Below are 14,246 nucleotides of genomic sequence, written 5' to 3' on the forward strand. Positions count from 1 at the left end.
CTGTTGGCATAGTGTTCATAGTGTTACTGTGCAGCATCATTGAAGCAGACGGCATCAAACTATAATTCAGTCACTTTAAACAAATCCATCCGAAATACTCTTACTTACAGTACATACAAATATAAATTGTAAAATGAAATCGTATATATATACAATGGTGCTATTGTATTATGAAATAACCCTGTGAAGTCCGACATGCGCTACATGAACGGCTGTGCGGTCCCAAATCACAAAAGGGGGATGGGGTTGGGGGCAAAGGTCAACTCAGACACATCTCAAGGTATTTCAGGACTGGCCCATATACTCATGTGACGGTTTAGAGTATCGAATGAGATGTAAAATAGCACAAAAGGCCTGTTTCTCCAGATGGCTGCCACGTGTCAAAAAGACAAAGATTTTGGCATCATGTCATAGAAACTTGTGTGACTTTCTTTATTCTGTGGAACACAAAAGAAGATATTTTAAGTCTCAGTGGTTTTGTATCCATATACAATGTAAGTAAATGGGGGCCAATGTTGTTTGGTTACCAGGTCTCGTCAAAATATCTTCTTTTGTGTTCTGCAGAAGAGGGAAACTCAAACAGGTTTGAAATAACATGAGAATTAATAAATTATGAAGGATTTTTTGTGGGTGAACTATCCCCTTAAGTAACGTAAATTGCAAATATGTCAGCATCCAGGTTATGCGCTGCCAGCTCTGCATGTAAACTGCCCTTGAGATAAATAGAAAAGCTAAGAGAATATTCTGCTTGGTTACAAAAAAAGTTCCTGTTGCTAGCAACGGCAAGGTCAAGGGTTTATTTCACTGTTTATGTACTCTTTATCTTATACAAAACATCTGCCAAATGCATAAATCTATTGCAGTTTCACATCTCAAAAGTCTAAAAAACAAACTATGGCTCCTTTGAAATGCTTAATCACTTTCTGCATGCATTGGCTTTCAGTTCTTGCAGGAAAATCCCCGGTCAACGTGACACGGACACATTCAGTAAAGATTACAGTAATCCAACTCAGTCTCTCGAAAACAGGTGTTTAGGCCCAAACCCAGAGGTGTGGATTTAGATTTAGAGATTTAACCCACAGACAACAATTGTCTTGCAACAAAGACAAACATACAGCAACACTTTTGCTGAAAAACAGTGCATTATTGCACCGGGATTGACATGCACTGTGATAAAAACACATGTGAACACTAGTGTGATATCCTATAAAATGATAATCGCATTGGCCTGCAGCTGTCTCCAGATGCATGTTTCTAGTCTCCTGACTTCAGCGTGAACTTGTGGCTATTAATCTCATTGTCAGTGCACGTCTGCCAGATCAGGATAAGGACTGCTGTGTTTTCTGCTAAATACAGCTGGACACTACACAGATTGTTGCTCTTGGCTCTTAGCATGAAGCAAAGAGCGTGTTGACTTTTAGTATTGCTGCAGTATGCACATTTTCTACGTGCATGCAGTACTCAGATGACCTATGGCGTTACATAAAATGTAAAGTATTCAGAGCACAGAAAACACTGTGGATTGCAGTATCCCACAATACCCACAATGATTTATGCAATATAACATTACATAACATAAGGATGATAACTGAGTATCTTTTACTGAATCAAATGAGCAAAAGAAAATCTACAGTAAAAATTGTTTTTGGAAAATAGTGCAAGGTAGTGCTCCATATCTTGTTGAGATAACAGTGATATCAATGAAACACTCATAGTACCCCAAGAGAACTTAAACACGTTTTTCTTGGTTTTCACTTATGTACCGTGTGACAGCTTTTCCAAGAAATTGAAATAGTCTGTACGGAGGACAGAGAAGTTATAAAATACCATCCATCATGATGTTTTATTCATTTTGTAACGCCACCACATATGATCAAATACACATACGTGACCATTTCTGCAATAATTATCGGTCCAAATAAGCACAGACTATTTCACACCCATCTACGTGGATTCTGAGGACACGGACCGATCAGAAACATCAAAGTCAAACATGCAACGTTATGATTCAGCATCACTGAATACAAAACAACAGAGGACAGCATTTCACTGCCAACCGCAAGATCAAACAACCCAAAAAAAGACTTTCACTGACTTGCAATGCAAATGAGGAAAACCAAGAGGGAATATCTGGGTACATGGCCGGGTGGTGAAGAGACTTTTTCATTCGTTTTTGTGGAATGAGGGGAACTGAAAAACATGAGCAAGTGAATTCATATTCTGACTATATACATGATGAAGAATAATAAGCTAAAAGAGGGCCGTAAATGGCAGTAGCACCCGGAATAAAATACAAGGTGTATCAAGGCACAATGTGTTGACTTACTTTATCCATAAACTTACTTTATGTTATTTACTTTGTATTTCAATCCAATTGTTTAGGAATTTAGTCAAAAATGAACCAGTATATTGAATCAAATGCGAGTTCTAGGAAACAGTAACTTGTTTGTGTCTGCTGGTGTAAGAAAACAGCGATCATCCCTTCATAGAGCTAGAACAAACTATTTCTGCTAAAGTTCTTAATTCCAATCTTAATAATAGAAAACCTTGTAGCGTTTTCTTATTATTTACCAGCTCTTTAAAACACAGAATTTACATTTGTTGACTGGCAACAGTACATATTTTCTATGCCAGGCAGTGACGAAAGAATGGGCGTTATATAATGTGTATATTATCAGACTGAATCAGGATATATACACCGATTCGTTTGTTTTATGGCTACATTTATGCCAAAACAAAGTTTATTATGTCACATTATCAATACAGGTGACTTTATACGCAAGTCTTTGAACATATGAAACACATACAATGAAAATGCAATGAAAGATTTAATCCAAGCAGCAATACGTAAATAAATAAAACATCTGTATGATCTAGTGTAGATTGACAGGATGATATGCAATGGGCATGTTTTGGAGCTGGATATTGATTCAACCACGTATAGATATGTACAGTATATGATGAATGAGTTGTAGAATATGTAATGTAATAAATACATAGAGAAGCATGACTTGTTTTGGTGAGGCTGTCATGAGTTCTCTGTGCTGGTTATACCCTGGAATACACTTCAGCATATAGGTAGCACATCCAGCATTATCAAAATTTAAGCACCCTGCGAGCGACGGCTCGGCGAGAAATACAAAAAAAGCTAATCCAGGGCGAAGCTTCTACTCGACCCAATGTTTTCAAACTCACAAACTCAAGTTTAAACCATAAACATAATTATGAACCCATGCTTCTCCCCTTATAAAAAAGATCTTATAAAATTTCCAACGTTGATTAAATCAGCAAAAAATACTATCATGTATTATACAATAAATAATAATCCCAGTTTCAATCTCCTGTAGAAAGAGTCTGCTGTAAAACTAAACGATGCCAGCAAACCAAATCATGGCACAGCTCGTTTTCTTTAAAAAACAAAAAGCAACTCAAGTTCATCGTTTATATCGTGATATGAAAAGAGTCATGTATCCAGCTGTCCTTGGATGTCCCGTTTTTAGCTGACGTGTCATTTCCGTCCGGAGTTTCAGCTGGTGTCATGGCGGATTCACTATAATATTCCTCATCTTCATCAAAATAACCGTTCTCCATCCCATACGGCCCGTCGGCACTGGACACGGCACCCAGGTCCTGGCAGCTACCCTTGTACTCCTGGATGGACTCGTGAAGGGACCACAGCTGACAGAGCAGAGACATGTCCTGCTGCCGCAAACCCACCTGCACGAACAGAACAGCGGCTGAACTAGTGCCCAAAATATATTCAAATGGACAACAAAATGAATACTGGACCAAAGTGACTGGAAACTACATTTTCCACTGAACTCTTGTGATGTTTAGTGAACTCAAAATGTAATCCTTTCCATGCAAACTTTATGTCTCATTTGTTCTTTTTTCTGACATTGTAAGGGTTTGGTCTATTCCGCGTGACTAATGAAACATTCCAGCAAACCTAATGCAACGTACACCAAGAATACGACCCTGACCAAACCTCTCGTTTTAAGTTTATTTAAATAATGCCCTAAAATCGGACACATTCCAATTATTAACAAAAATAAAAATGATAATGTATCGATTTTAACAGAACATCTTGAGATTACAATCCAAAACATCTATCAGTGTATGTAAATTCCCACTATTCAAAATTGAACACTTGCAGCATCATACAAGTGTTCAGAACATTTACATTAGAATACAACGTATCCGGAATCACAATTGTTCTACATATTTGAATTGAACAATCATGACATCATACAATTATACTGAACTTTTAAAGGGGTCATATGACACGGCTAAAACTTCCATAATAGTTTGTTTTAGATGTAATGCACTGTGCTTACATGATTTAAGGTTGAAAACGCTGTATTTTCCACACACCGTGCATGTTCGTATCTCCTCTTTGCGCCGCTTCTCTGAAACGTGCTGATTTTTTACAAAGTTTTTTTCCGACACTTTAATTTTTGCAATTTTACGAGTCTAATGCATGCATGGGCAACTTATAACTCGCTTAAAGACACAGAAAAAAATGTATTCGCGCCATATGACCCTTTAAATAGAACTCTTTCTAGATTCAAATCGAGCATATTTAGCAACGTTCTGACATGCTCTGAAAATGCAAAACAATTTTGAGATTTGAATAAAACCGTCTGGCTGAACAATTAAATAAAACACCGAGATTGAAATCTAAGCTCTCTGAAATGATATAGTAAGTGTTCTGAATAATCAAACCGGTCACTCGTATAAGTATTTAGAACTTTTAAATAAAACAACAACAATTGGAATCATGTTATGAATGTTTGTGATCGAATTTGAAAACGTGGTTTGTATGACGTCATTAAAGTGATAACCCGAAATGAACATTCTGTCATCATTTACTCGCCTTCGAGTTGTTCCAAATGTGTATAATTGTCTTCGTTCTGATGAACACAGAGAAAGATATTTAGAAGAACGATTATAAACCAGAAAGATTTTGCACAGTAGAAAAAAACAAATGGTAGTCAAAGGTGCCCCAGAACTGTTTGCTGTCCAACATTCTTCAAAATATCTTCTTTTGTGTTCAACAGATCAAAAGAAAAGAAAAAAGGTATTTTCCTACTATTAGAGTCAATGCGTGTTGAGATCTGTTTGGTTATCATCTTTCTTCTAAATATCATTCTCTATGTTCATCAGAACAAAGACATTTATACACACTTGGACTCGAAGGCGAGTAACCCATGACAGAATTTTCCTTTTGGGGTATCACTTTAATGACGTCATACAAACATTTAAAAACCACATTTTCGAATTCGATTCAAATCTCTTTCCGAACATTCGAACAAAACACGTGTGACATCATATGAGCGTTCCGGAGATTCAATGACGAGGCGATTCAAATCGAACATAACTGTCAGCACGTGAAAGTTCGACTATTCGATTTCAACGCCGCACATGCGCCGAACGCTTTCGGGATCTCACGCACGTTCCCAAGTTTAGTCTCAAACACCACGTTGCGCGCTTCCGAGCTCCCCGCACTCGATCGGACCGTTCCAATCGCCCCTACGACGCCCAGGGATGCCGTCTAGGCAGGCGGCTCGCTATTCTTCGAGACGCAGCCGCTGACAGGCGAAACGATCGCCCGCAGTCATGAGAACAGCTGTTGCTCAATACCTCTACCCTTACCATCTCTTTCCTCAACAGAGCCAGGGCGGCATCCAGGTTTGCCGGTTTATTCGCCAGCAAATTGTCCGCGTTATTCCGTCCTCGGCTCAGGTCGTCCTGGATCATCGTCTTCTTCACGTACATCCTCTCCATCTCTCTCCACGAGCCTCCGCTGGAGTTGAGCAGTCCGCTCAGGCTCTTGGGCAACGGCGGCAGACCCTCAATACAGGCCAGCACACCGCCCGCCGCTCCGTTCCCAGCCTTACCATTCATGCTAGCATTCGCCAATATCACGCTAACGAACAGACGACGGTATTACTACAGCGTGTGCCGATTTTCCTAAAGCCTTTTGTGTGCTAACGTCGACAAATCCATGTACCGAACCGTACGACACCTTTAATCTGTAGTGTGTAGGGCTAACCTCGCACTTCCTGTCCCTTTAAAGGGAGCCAGCGCTGACTAGGCGTGACCGCGCGTGACGTAGAGAGGGCAATGAATATCCATGAGCATTAAATTCAGAATGAATCTTTTCTTCTGATCAGAGGTGTGTGTGTGTGATGGTGTTATGTGTTTTTATTTGTACGCGTTTGAAACATAATGGGAATGAGGTTATTTGTTCTGTGCATGTCTCTTGCTGTTATTTGGATGTGTGAAGAAGATTCATTTCGAAATCTATCTTTTTGTTTTTCAAGCTTAAAAAAATCAAAGTCGGTTAAGCCAAAGATAATGCAATACTCCAAGCGATGTTGCAATCTATTGGCTGTACACATTCTTTCACTTTAAAAACAAACATTTTGGTTCCCAGTACAAATAACAACATATTCCGGGTGCTGTTTAGTTTTGATCTCTGTGTTGAGTCCAGATCCCATTTGTCTGACACTCTGGAGGGCACATGGTCGGATGAATTGACTCGGGGTGAGGTCAGGGCCGGATTCCTGGGAAGGAACAAAGGTGTCAGTAACAGGCAGATGGTGACCACGATTGGCCGCGGATCCGCCCCGTGACATAACACACACCCAGATGCAGCTGGACACAAAAGCATTCAGACATGCGGCTCACACACACACTTTACCAACCACTACAATATCTAGGTCATTCTACAAGCATTTACATACTGTACAAAATCATTTTTGTATGCTGTCTTGATAGAATATCGACAAAAACACACTAACTTTATTTCATAAAGAAAAACATAAACATGGATGTGTTTAGAAATGTAATATTCTAAAATGTTTTGTAGGGGCTAAATTAACTATACCCAAATGATTTTATAAAAGGTTGACTGTATCTCTACATTCATTGAAAAGTATGAATTTATCTTGCGATGGCGAGAAGTTTAAAAAGCTCACAAAATATTATGGTTTACAATTCTTATCTATTACACGGTGAAGAAAGATGTGGTATAACGTGTAAAAGCGATCCGACAATTTTCTCCATCATTCACACAAAAATGGCTACAATTGCTACAACAGCATTTATTTTAACAGCAGTTAACATCACGTACACTTTAAAACAGCTCCAAATATCCACTAACAACTAAAGTAACAAAAACAACAGACAATCATTTATAACTCTTAAAATGATCGTAGATTCTGTATATAAAACAAGTGCGGATTAAGTAAAAACACGGTTATAAAATCCGCCCCTAAACTTGCCAACAACAAATGTAGGATCATTAAGAAACCACAGTTTGTCTTTTGAAATAACAAGTCACGGATGTCCGGAGACTGTCAGACATACATTTTTACAATGACAATGGCTTTGTTTGGGTTTTTAAATGCATCAAGCCAAATGTCACACCTGCATGTCGTGTGTACACTAACAGCATGACATCATCAGGTAGTGTTTTGTGTTGTAAGGTTGGTTGAAACACAAACCATAAAACAACACATGACACTTGATTGTTACACCCAAACCTCACACATCCAATTTCCACATCTGGGTGGGGTTGAACTTCTAATGTGCGTATGTCTCCAAGGCACAACGTACATTATTATGCAGAAGGTGGCACAAGCCACGCCCACCGGTGGGAGAGAATGACGGGGTGGTACTGATGACACCAAGACCTTACAAATCCTGATTCTGCAAAAGCAAAGCACATCTCAATCCCGCAGTGAATAGCCAGCGTGTGCGAAATTCAGTACTGCTGATTCAACACGAACTGCGGGCAGAAGGACAGCGACAACTCAACTGTCAATCATATTGGGGCTGTCCACACCCAACATTCCTCCAACAACATGAATACTTACTCTGACATAAAAACAAAATGAGGTAGAACAGGTCAAGAATGAACATAGTAGATTTTCTTGATAACCATAATAAAATCGTTTTTTTAAGAACTGAAACCTATTAAATTGAACAATTGGTTTTAAGATTTTTAGCTATACCTGAATTTCGAGCCTGGAACAGCTCAGAAAGATACTCTTTGTTTTGAGTAATCATGTAAGACAGGAGTCTAAATGCTCATTAATTTTGGACTCGAGTATTTTGCCGAGACACACAGGACAGTGCACAGTGATTTGGACCGGAGAACTATCTGCTTGCAGATCTTTGTCAGGCCGAGCAGCTTCCCCCGTCTCCTCTCTGTGCTTCACCGTGGACATTTCGCTGACCGTCCTCTGGAAGTAATCAAAAATATGTGCCGAGTTTTGCTCTTCCCGTGGTCTTTTCCTGGCTCCAGATATAGATGTCCCTGATGTCTGGGGGCTGCCAGTGTTACTAGGACTTGGAAAACCTGCCTCAGCCTTTTGAGATGCTCCAAAGAGCTTGGAATTGGATCCTAGAGTAGTTGTGCGTGGCTTTTGGGGACTTCCGCTGTTTCTCAACCCTGAGGTCGTAGAATTCGACGCTGGTCTTTGGTTACCTCCGAAGTGCTTTGAAATGTAACCCATGCTAGTTTCAGACTTTTTAGGGCTTCCACAAAGTTTCGGGAATGTAGTTTTAGTATTGTCAGGGTTCCCAAAATATTTGGAGACATGGTTCTCTGAAGAGCCAGGCCTTGGTTCTGTTATTGTGGATGAATGACGGTTATTAATGGCACTGGATGAAGCCGGTCGATTAGATTTAAGCTTGGAAGAACCCACAGTGCTGTCAGATCTCTCTGGAGATCTGAGGACTTTGGACAGAAAGAGATCTTGCACTGTCCTCTGCTTCGCCCTAAGACTGCCATTGGCTTTGGATATCCTCACAGGCGAGCCGTTGATGTTGACGAAAGCACTGGTGTTGCCGACAGATTTTTTGATAAGAACATTTGATGTACCTGAGCTGAGTCTTTTGTATGGGTTTGTCTCGTTGGACCATGGTATCGAGTGGGATGGTGAGTCATTCCTTGAAGGAGAGACGAGAGGTTGCGCTCTAGTGGGGCTTAAGGGACTCTGGCTGAGCTGTTTGTCCATTGAATTCTGTGTACTTCCTCCAAGAACGAAACCTTTACCACTGAATGGAATCATATTTCTGATGTCCTGAGAGCCAGAGTCTGCAAAACAAAAAAGAACTTGGTCAATCACCGCTAAATGAATATAGCTCAATGATCAAACACTAGCTTATGCTGCATTTTTAAAAGAATCTCCGAAGATACACAGTTTAATAATGTGGGAACATCTTCTGCATCACCTGTATTGCTACTGGGAGGCTTTGATGTCTTGGATTTCTCACTGTGAGCATTCTTGTCTTTCTTTTTATCATTTTTGCCGGATTTCCCATAATTCTCTGGCTCCTTGATTTTGGTGTATGTCCCGCCACAGGTCCTCTGGTGCTCGGCCCACCAGGGGTCTCTGGCCGAGGGAGGTCTGTTCATCGCACGCTTCACGTATCCAAAGAACGGTCGGCGATTCTGACAGGGCCCGTTACATCGCCACCAGTGCTGCCTGTACACGTCAACCTCATCGTGAAATGAGTGATATACCTGTGAAGAGTGAATTAATACAGACACTGTTATCAGTACGGTGGTGATGATTTTAAGACAAACTATGTTCAAACTAATGTATTACTGTTTTTTATGGTAGTTAGTTTGCATTGTGGTTTCATTTTTCTGACAATACAATGGGACTCATTCACTAATCATGCGTTCGCACAAATTTGTGTGAAACCTGCATACAGACGTTTTCACGCATTTTATGTAAATGTATGTATTCTAAATGCAAGAAAAAATATAGGAACAGCTGAAAGTCAAATCCGGCAAAGAAGAGAACTGGAGCACTGGACAAAGCAGTCAGGCGCGAGTGACAAGCGCAAATCGAAAGCACGCAAAGAGCGCATAAGTATGTTGTCGGAAATTGCATCAAAAACCTCAGAGCTTTGTAAGAAAGATCAGGATACTCGGAGAGAGAATGAATCCAAAAAATAGGTCAAAGAGAAAACGTTCATTTTAAAGCACTGTCACAAGATAAGTCAATGAGGCTGCCATGCTCTATTGCACTTAAACTTGTGACGGATCCCTCACACAAGTTTGCAAAAGGATTTTCCATCCAGGTTACTTGGACATCTAGAGATGGAAAGTAGTCATGCAACTGGCACTTCAATCCTTGGAGATGCTCTTCAATTAGCTTTCTAACCGAAGCAGGTGGGCTCGTTGCTCCTCCTGTCCAAAAATTTACAAATTCTCAAAGATTCAGAGTGTGTTTGGCAAATTTGCCTGCCCAAATGTCCAGTTTCTTTTTTGGACTTGAAACGCTGTCACTGAGTTTCCTCGAAGACTCAATTTAGGTGACAATTTTGAAAGCCACTCAAAGTAACTGAGGCGGTCCGAAAGGGGGCATTTTGAATCGGATAAAAAATCTGTGATTAGTTGCCTAATTCGAAGAGACGAGTAAGAACACTGCCTCGTGAAAGCCATCGTACCTCAATGTGTAAAAAAGCTGGACATGGTCACTTCCCATTTCTTCACAGAGAAGTCGAAACAAACGTGACTGAAGGGGCCTAGTCTTTATGACATTTTCTATTTTAACAGCCTCATCCAAAACACATCTGAGATCTGTGAGCATTATCTTGGTCGCTAGTGCTTCCCGACGTATACTACAGTGTACGGAGCTCACGAGCAGCGCAAATGTTTTCATGCGCTCAACGAGTCCGTTGCGATGCCCCGCCATGGCTCTTGCTCCGTCTTTACTCAGACCCACGCATTTAGACCAATCAATTCCATTTGAAACAGTGATGCATTCAAAATATCAAACATGGGTTGTGCAGTTGATTGACAAAAAAGGAAATCCTCTTCTAGTTGTCCGTTATGTACATAACGTACAAAGGAAAGAAGGTTGGAAAGGTTTGCTATATCAGTCGATTCATCCAACTCCAGGACTCTCTCGAATGTTTTTAACCAACTTCTGAGTTATATCTTCTGCCATTAAATTTATTCTTCTCTCAACTGTTTTATCTCAAAGGGAAATCAGATTTAAATGTTTGTGAGCTTTGTCTCCACGCTAACCATTTCTTTTGCGGCAGGTTTTCCAGCATTTGCGATGAGTTTGGCAAGACGATAAAATATCTCCACTGCTTTACTGTTGTCGTCGCTAGAGAACGCTGTTTCAAGAGTTTTTTTTCCTGCTTTGGTACTTTGTTCTAAAAAAACTCAATAGGCTTGGATGCATATTCGCTATGTTTCGTCTCCAAGTGTCGTCTTAGTTTCAATGGTTCATTTCACAAGATTTCTGTGCATACAACACAGAGCGGTAGCTGATCGTTCTCCGTTCCCACGCATGTGAAACCAAGCGTTTGGTAGTCACTACTATATTCTCTTCGTTTAAGTTTATTTTGAGTCTTTTCAGTGTCAGGCTTACTTGTAGATGAAGAAACGTCTGTATTAGTCCTCTTCAGCGATCCCGTTGACAACCATTTATCCATATTTAAATCTACTGTAGCATATGCAGCAGAAAAATTGGCAGGTTGTTAAAAGACCAATCAGTGAGCTCCAATAGTGAACGCATAGTAACAGTTTATTTATTCATTTCATTTAATTATATATTTATATTATAAATATATCTTATTGACTAGACATTTTGACATATTAACAATAATATTTCTATGAATAATTGGCGACCCCACTAAAATAATTTTGCGGCCCAGAGGTTGAAAACAACTGTTATAGACAGTGGTGCTTTATTTGAATTTGAAAATTTTATTAAACGTAATAAATGTTAAATCAAATAAACATGGCAAACAGTGGTTTGGTTCTCTTTGTTAAAAACGAATAGAAAAACATGACAAATTAAGTGAAAATGTACTTTACCATTTTATTAAGCAGTCCATGAAGCCACACAGGTGTATATAACCGTTATGGCGAATATCCGCGACAGTACTGTCAGACACAGGATTCAGTATATTACGTCATTGGCTGAAATCGTTCACTCATTTTCTTTCACTTCTTCCCTATATAGTGAACTCAAATGTAATTCGCTATATAGGGAATAGTGAAGGAGTGAGCGGTTTAAGTGACGACAGGTGGTAAAGGTTAGCCGGAAATCCCTAATATGGAGATGGACTGGGCGTGTTTTATGCAAATGATTAAACACGCGCACGGACGCTCATTTAGAATTTTCAAAATTCACCAACGTTAGGACAAGGTAAAGAACAAATTCATATGCGTACATTCATGTGAATTAAGCGGAAAGTGTTCGTAAGAATCTCAAATGCGCAATTATTAGTGAATGAGACCCATTGTCTGTGACCCCTCGAAGTAGGTTTTAGAATGGATAAAAAAAAGTAGAAACAAAAACTCCTTATTTTCTTAGACAATGATACTGAATACAAGTGTTTGGTAAAGATGTGGTTAAAAATGTCTTACAGTGATGTTGGTCCCACTGGCTTGGTTGATTCTGTTCATGTGTTTGCAGAATTCCGGTCCGTGGCCATCTCGATCTCTGTTGTTTTGGGTGACAAAGAGAAGAGCGTGGATCATCTCGTGAAGAAGGGTCTGTGGACAAAAACAACGGACAGTTTTAACAAATGTACAATGTTTCCTTTCATGTTGAAAAGTGAATCTATTGTTTAACCAACCTGGACGAGATCTTTACGGGGTCTGAGCTTTAAGAGTGGTTCACTGAGTCTTACAGAGCACAGGCCTCCTCGTCCCTCATAAGAGCACACTCCAGCACATCTGTGACAGACAAACATTACATCAGTTAGAACTGAAATACACAAGTCAAAATATGTGTTGTGTACTGTATACTGTGTGGGAATTATGATCCAATGCTGACCATCTAATGCACAGTTAATTACTTGGATTACATGAGGATCTGTGTTTCTAGGTTCCACGTCTGTATTTTAGATGTATTTACATATCTACATCTCAATCTATTTGTAAACCTAATAACTATTAATCTAGATTTTGATCAATTAATCTTTTCGATTCCAGATATACATGTCAAACTTCTGTCTCTAGATGCCATGTTATCAGTCTAGATGTTACATCTAGATTCCAGATCTGTCCATCTATCTAGACATGTAATATATATAAACCTATGAAACTAGATTAGTACCTATCTAGATACCCATTTATGTAGATTCCACTCCTATCTTATGTTGAGATTTACGCAGAATCGTGTTGTTAAGATGACGGAATCTTACAGCGTCATCCTCGGACTCCACTTGACCTCCACCCCGCACAGTTTCCCCCAGAAGAACATGTCATTAAACTGCAGGAACATGGCTCTCACGTCCGGATTGGGGTCCAGCGTCTCCCACGACTCGTCCACGATAGACAGCGGTCTCTCCGGTCTGCTCTGAGAGAACGGCACAACATCCAGCACACCGGAGGAGGCGATCTTGCGTTTTTTACTCGACGGACAGTCGTCATCATTCCACCGGGTGCCCGGCGCTTCTTGGTCGAACTCTTCTTGTAAACGAAGAGCGAGCAAGAAGTCTTCATCCTCCATCATCAGTCTGCCTTACCAAAACCAGACTTGCTATTCTCTTGTAATGGCTGATACCCTCGACCGGCTCTAAATCGCCATATAGAGCCCCTCACCATGACCAACGAACCTCCCGCTTCATAGAGCAAATGGTTTTAGGCCTAATCGCGAGGATTCATTGTTGTATGTAATACGCGACTTCTAAAACATTTGAAAGAAAGCTGTCAGCGTTTTCCCGCAGCGCCCTCTGGGAGAAAAACCACGTTGGCCAATCATAAAGTCGCAGAGTGTGAGGAACTATGGGGAATGTAGTTTTTTTCCCGCAACGACCTGAAAACGTTATTTCGCTATATATATATATATATATATATATATATATATATATATATATATATATATATATATATATATATATAGCTTTCTTTCAAATATATATATATATATATATATATATATATTATATATATATATATATATTGTATTTCATTGTATACACGGATGTTTGTAAATAATTATTTTTGTTGTTAATAAAATAATAATAATATGGAGTTCAAATCCACGTCGTTTTTAAACCCCAGAGACAATAAAAGCTGCTCAATGTCGAACGCTTTTCAAAGTATATATAAATTACCTTTTTATTTTTACAAATCTATTATATTTATTAAAATGAATCTAAAGAAAGTGGGAAAAGGATTTATGGAGATTTTATAAACGGTTTTTATAAAAAAAAATACAAATTCCCAAATACCAAATGTTACGATTGAAGCA

At 39.5% G+C, this 14,246-nt stretch overlaps 2 protein-coding genes across 4 annotated transcripts; both read right to left on the reverse strand.

The window, feature by feature from the left end:
- Positions 1–2,809: 2,809 nt before the first annotated feature.
- On the reverse strand, positions 2,810–6,285 carry fam89a (family with sequence similarity 89 member A). The gene is made up of 2 exons (XM_079474026.1): positions 5,656–6,285; positions 2,810–3,717 (listed from the first exon to the last, which is right to left on the reverse strand). The coding sequence occupies exons 1-2, from the start codon at positions 5,905–5,907 to the stop codon at positions 3,442–3,444; spliced, it is 528 nt and encodes a 175-aa protein (XP_079330152.1). The 5' UTR covers positions 5,908–6,285; the 3' UTR covers positions 2,810–3,441.
- A 606-nt stretch (positions 6,286–6,891) lies between these two features.
- sprtn (SprT-like N-terminal domain) lies at positions 6,892–13,805 on the reverse strand. 3 transcript variants are annotated; one of them, XR_013787619.1, is made up of 6 exons: positions 13,195–13,769; positions 12,625–12,724; positions 12,413–12,541; positions 9,247–9,538; positions 8,022–9,109; positions 7,091–7,884 (listed from the first exon to the last, which is right to left on the reverse strand). XR_013787619.1 is itself a non-coding variant. In XM_079474027.1 (5 exons), the coding sequence occupies exons 1-5, from the start codon at positions 13,503–13,505 to the stop codon at positions 8,073–8,075; spliced, it is 1,869 nt and encodes a 622-aa protein (XP_079330153.1). In that variant the 5' UTR covers positions 13,506–13,805; the 3' UTR covers positions 6,892–8,072. The 3 variants fall into 3 exon arrangements, 2 of the variants coding, with proteins under 2 accessions (XP_079330153.1, XP_079330154.1); XM_079474027.1 differs by having other exon boundaries at positions 6,892–9,109; positions 13,195–13,805; XM_079474028.1 differs by having other exon boundaries at positions 7,097–9,109; positions 13,284–13,726.
- Between the last annotated feature and the right edge of the window lie 441 nt (positions 13,806–14,246).

Source organism: Barbatula barbatula, assembly GCF_947034865.1.
Source record: "Barbatula barbatula genome assembly, chromosome: 15".
NCBI lineage: Eukaryota > Metazoa > Chordata > Actinopteri > Cypriniformes > Nemacheilidae > Barbatula > Barbatula barbatula.

Bases quoted from the DNA above. Each gene is read 5' to 3' on its own strand.
- fam89a (XM_079474026.1), bottom strand. From the start codon at position 5,907: ATGAATGGTAAGGCTGGGAACGGAGCGGCGGGCGGTGTGCTGGCCTGT. The intron at 3,718-5,655 runs GTAAGGGTAGAG...CTGTTCGTGCAG, and splicing joins CTCTGTTGAGGAAAGAGATG to GTGGGTTTGCGGCAGCAGGA.
- sprtn (XM_079474027.1), bottom strand. From the start codon at position 13,505: ATGATGGAGGATGAAGACTTCTTGCTCGCTCTTCGTTTACAAGAAGAG. The intron at 9,539-12,412 runs GTAAGACATTTT...CACTCTTCACAG, and splicing joins CCAGTGGGACCAACATCACT to GTATATCACTCATTTCACGA. The intron at 9,110-9,246 runs GTGATGCAGAAG...TTTGTTTTGCAG, and splicing joins GCCTCCCAGTAGCAATACAG to ACTCTGGCTCTCAGGACATC.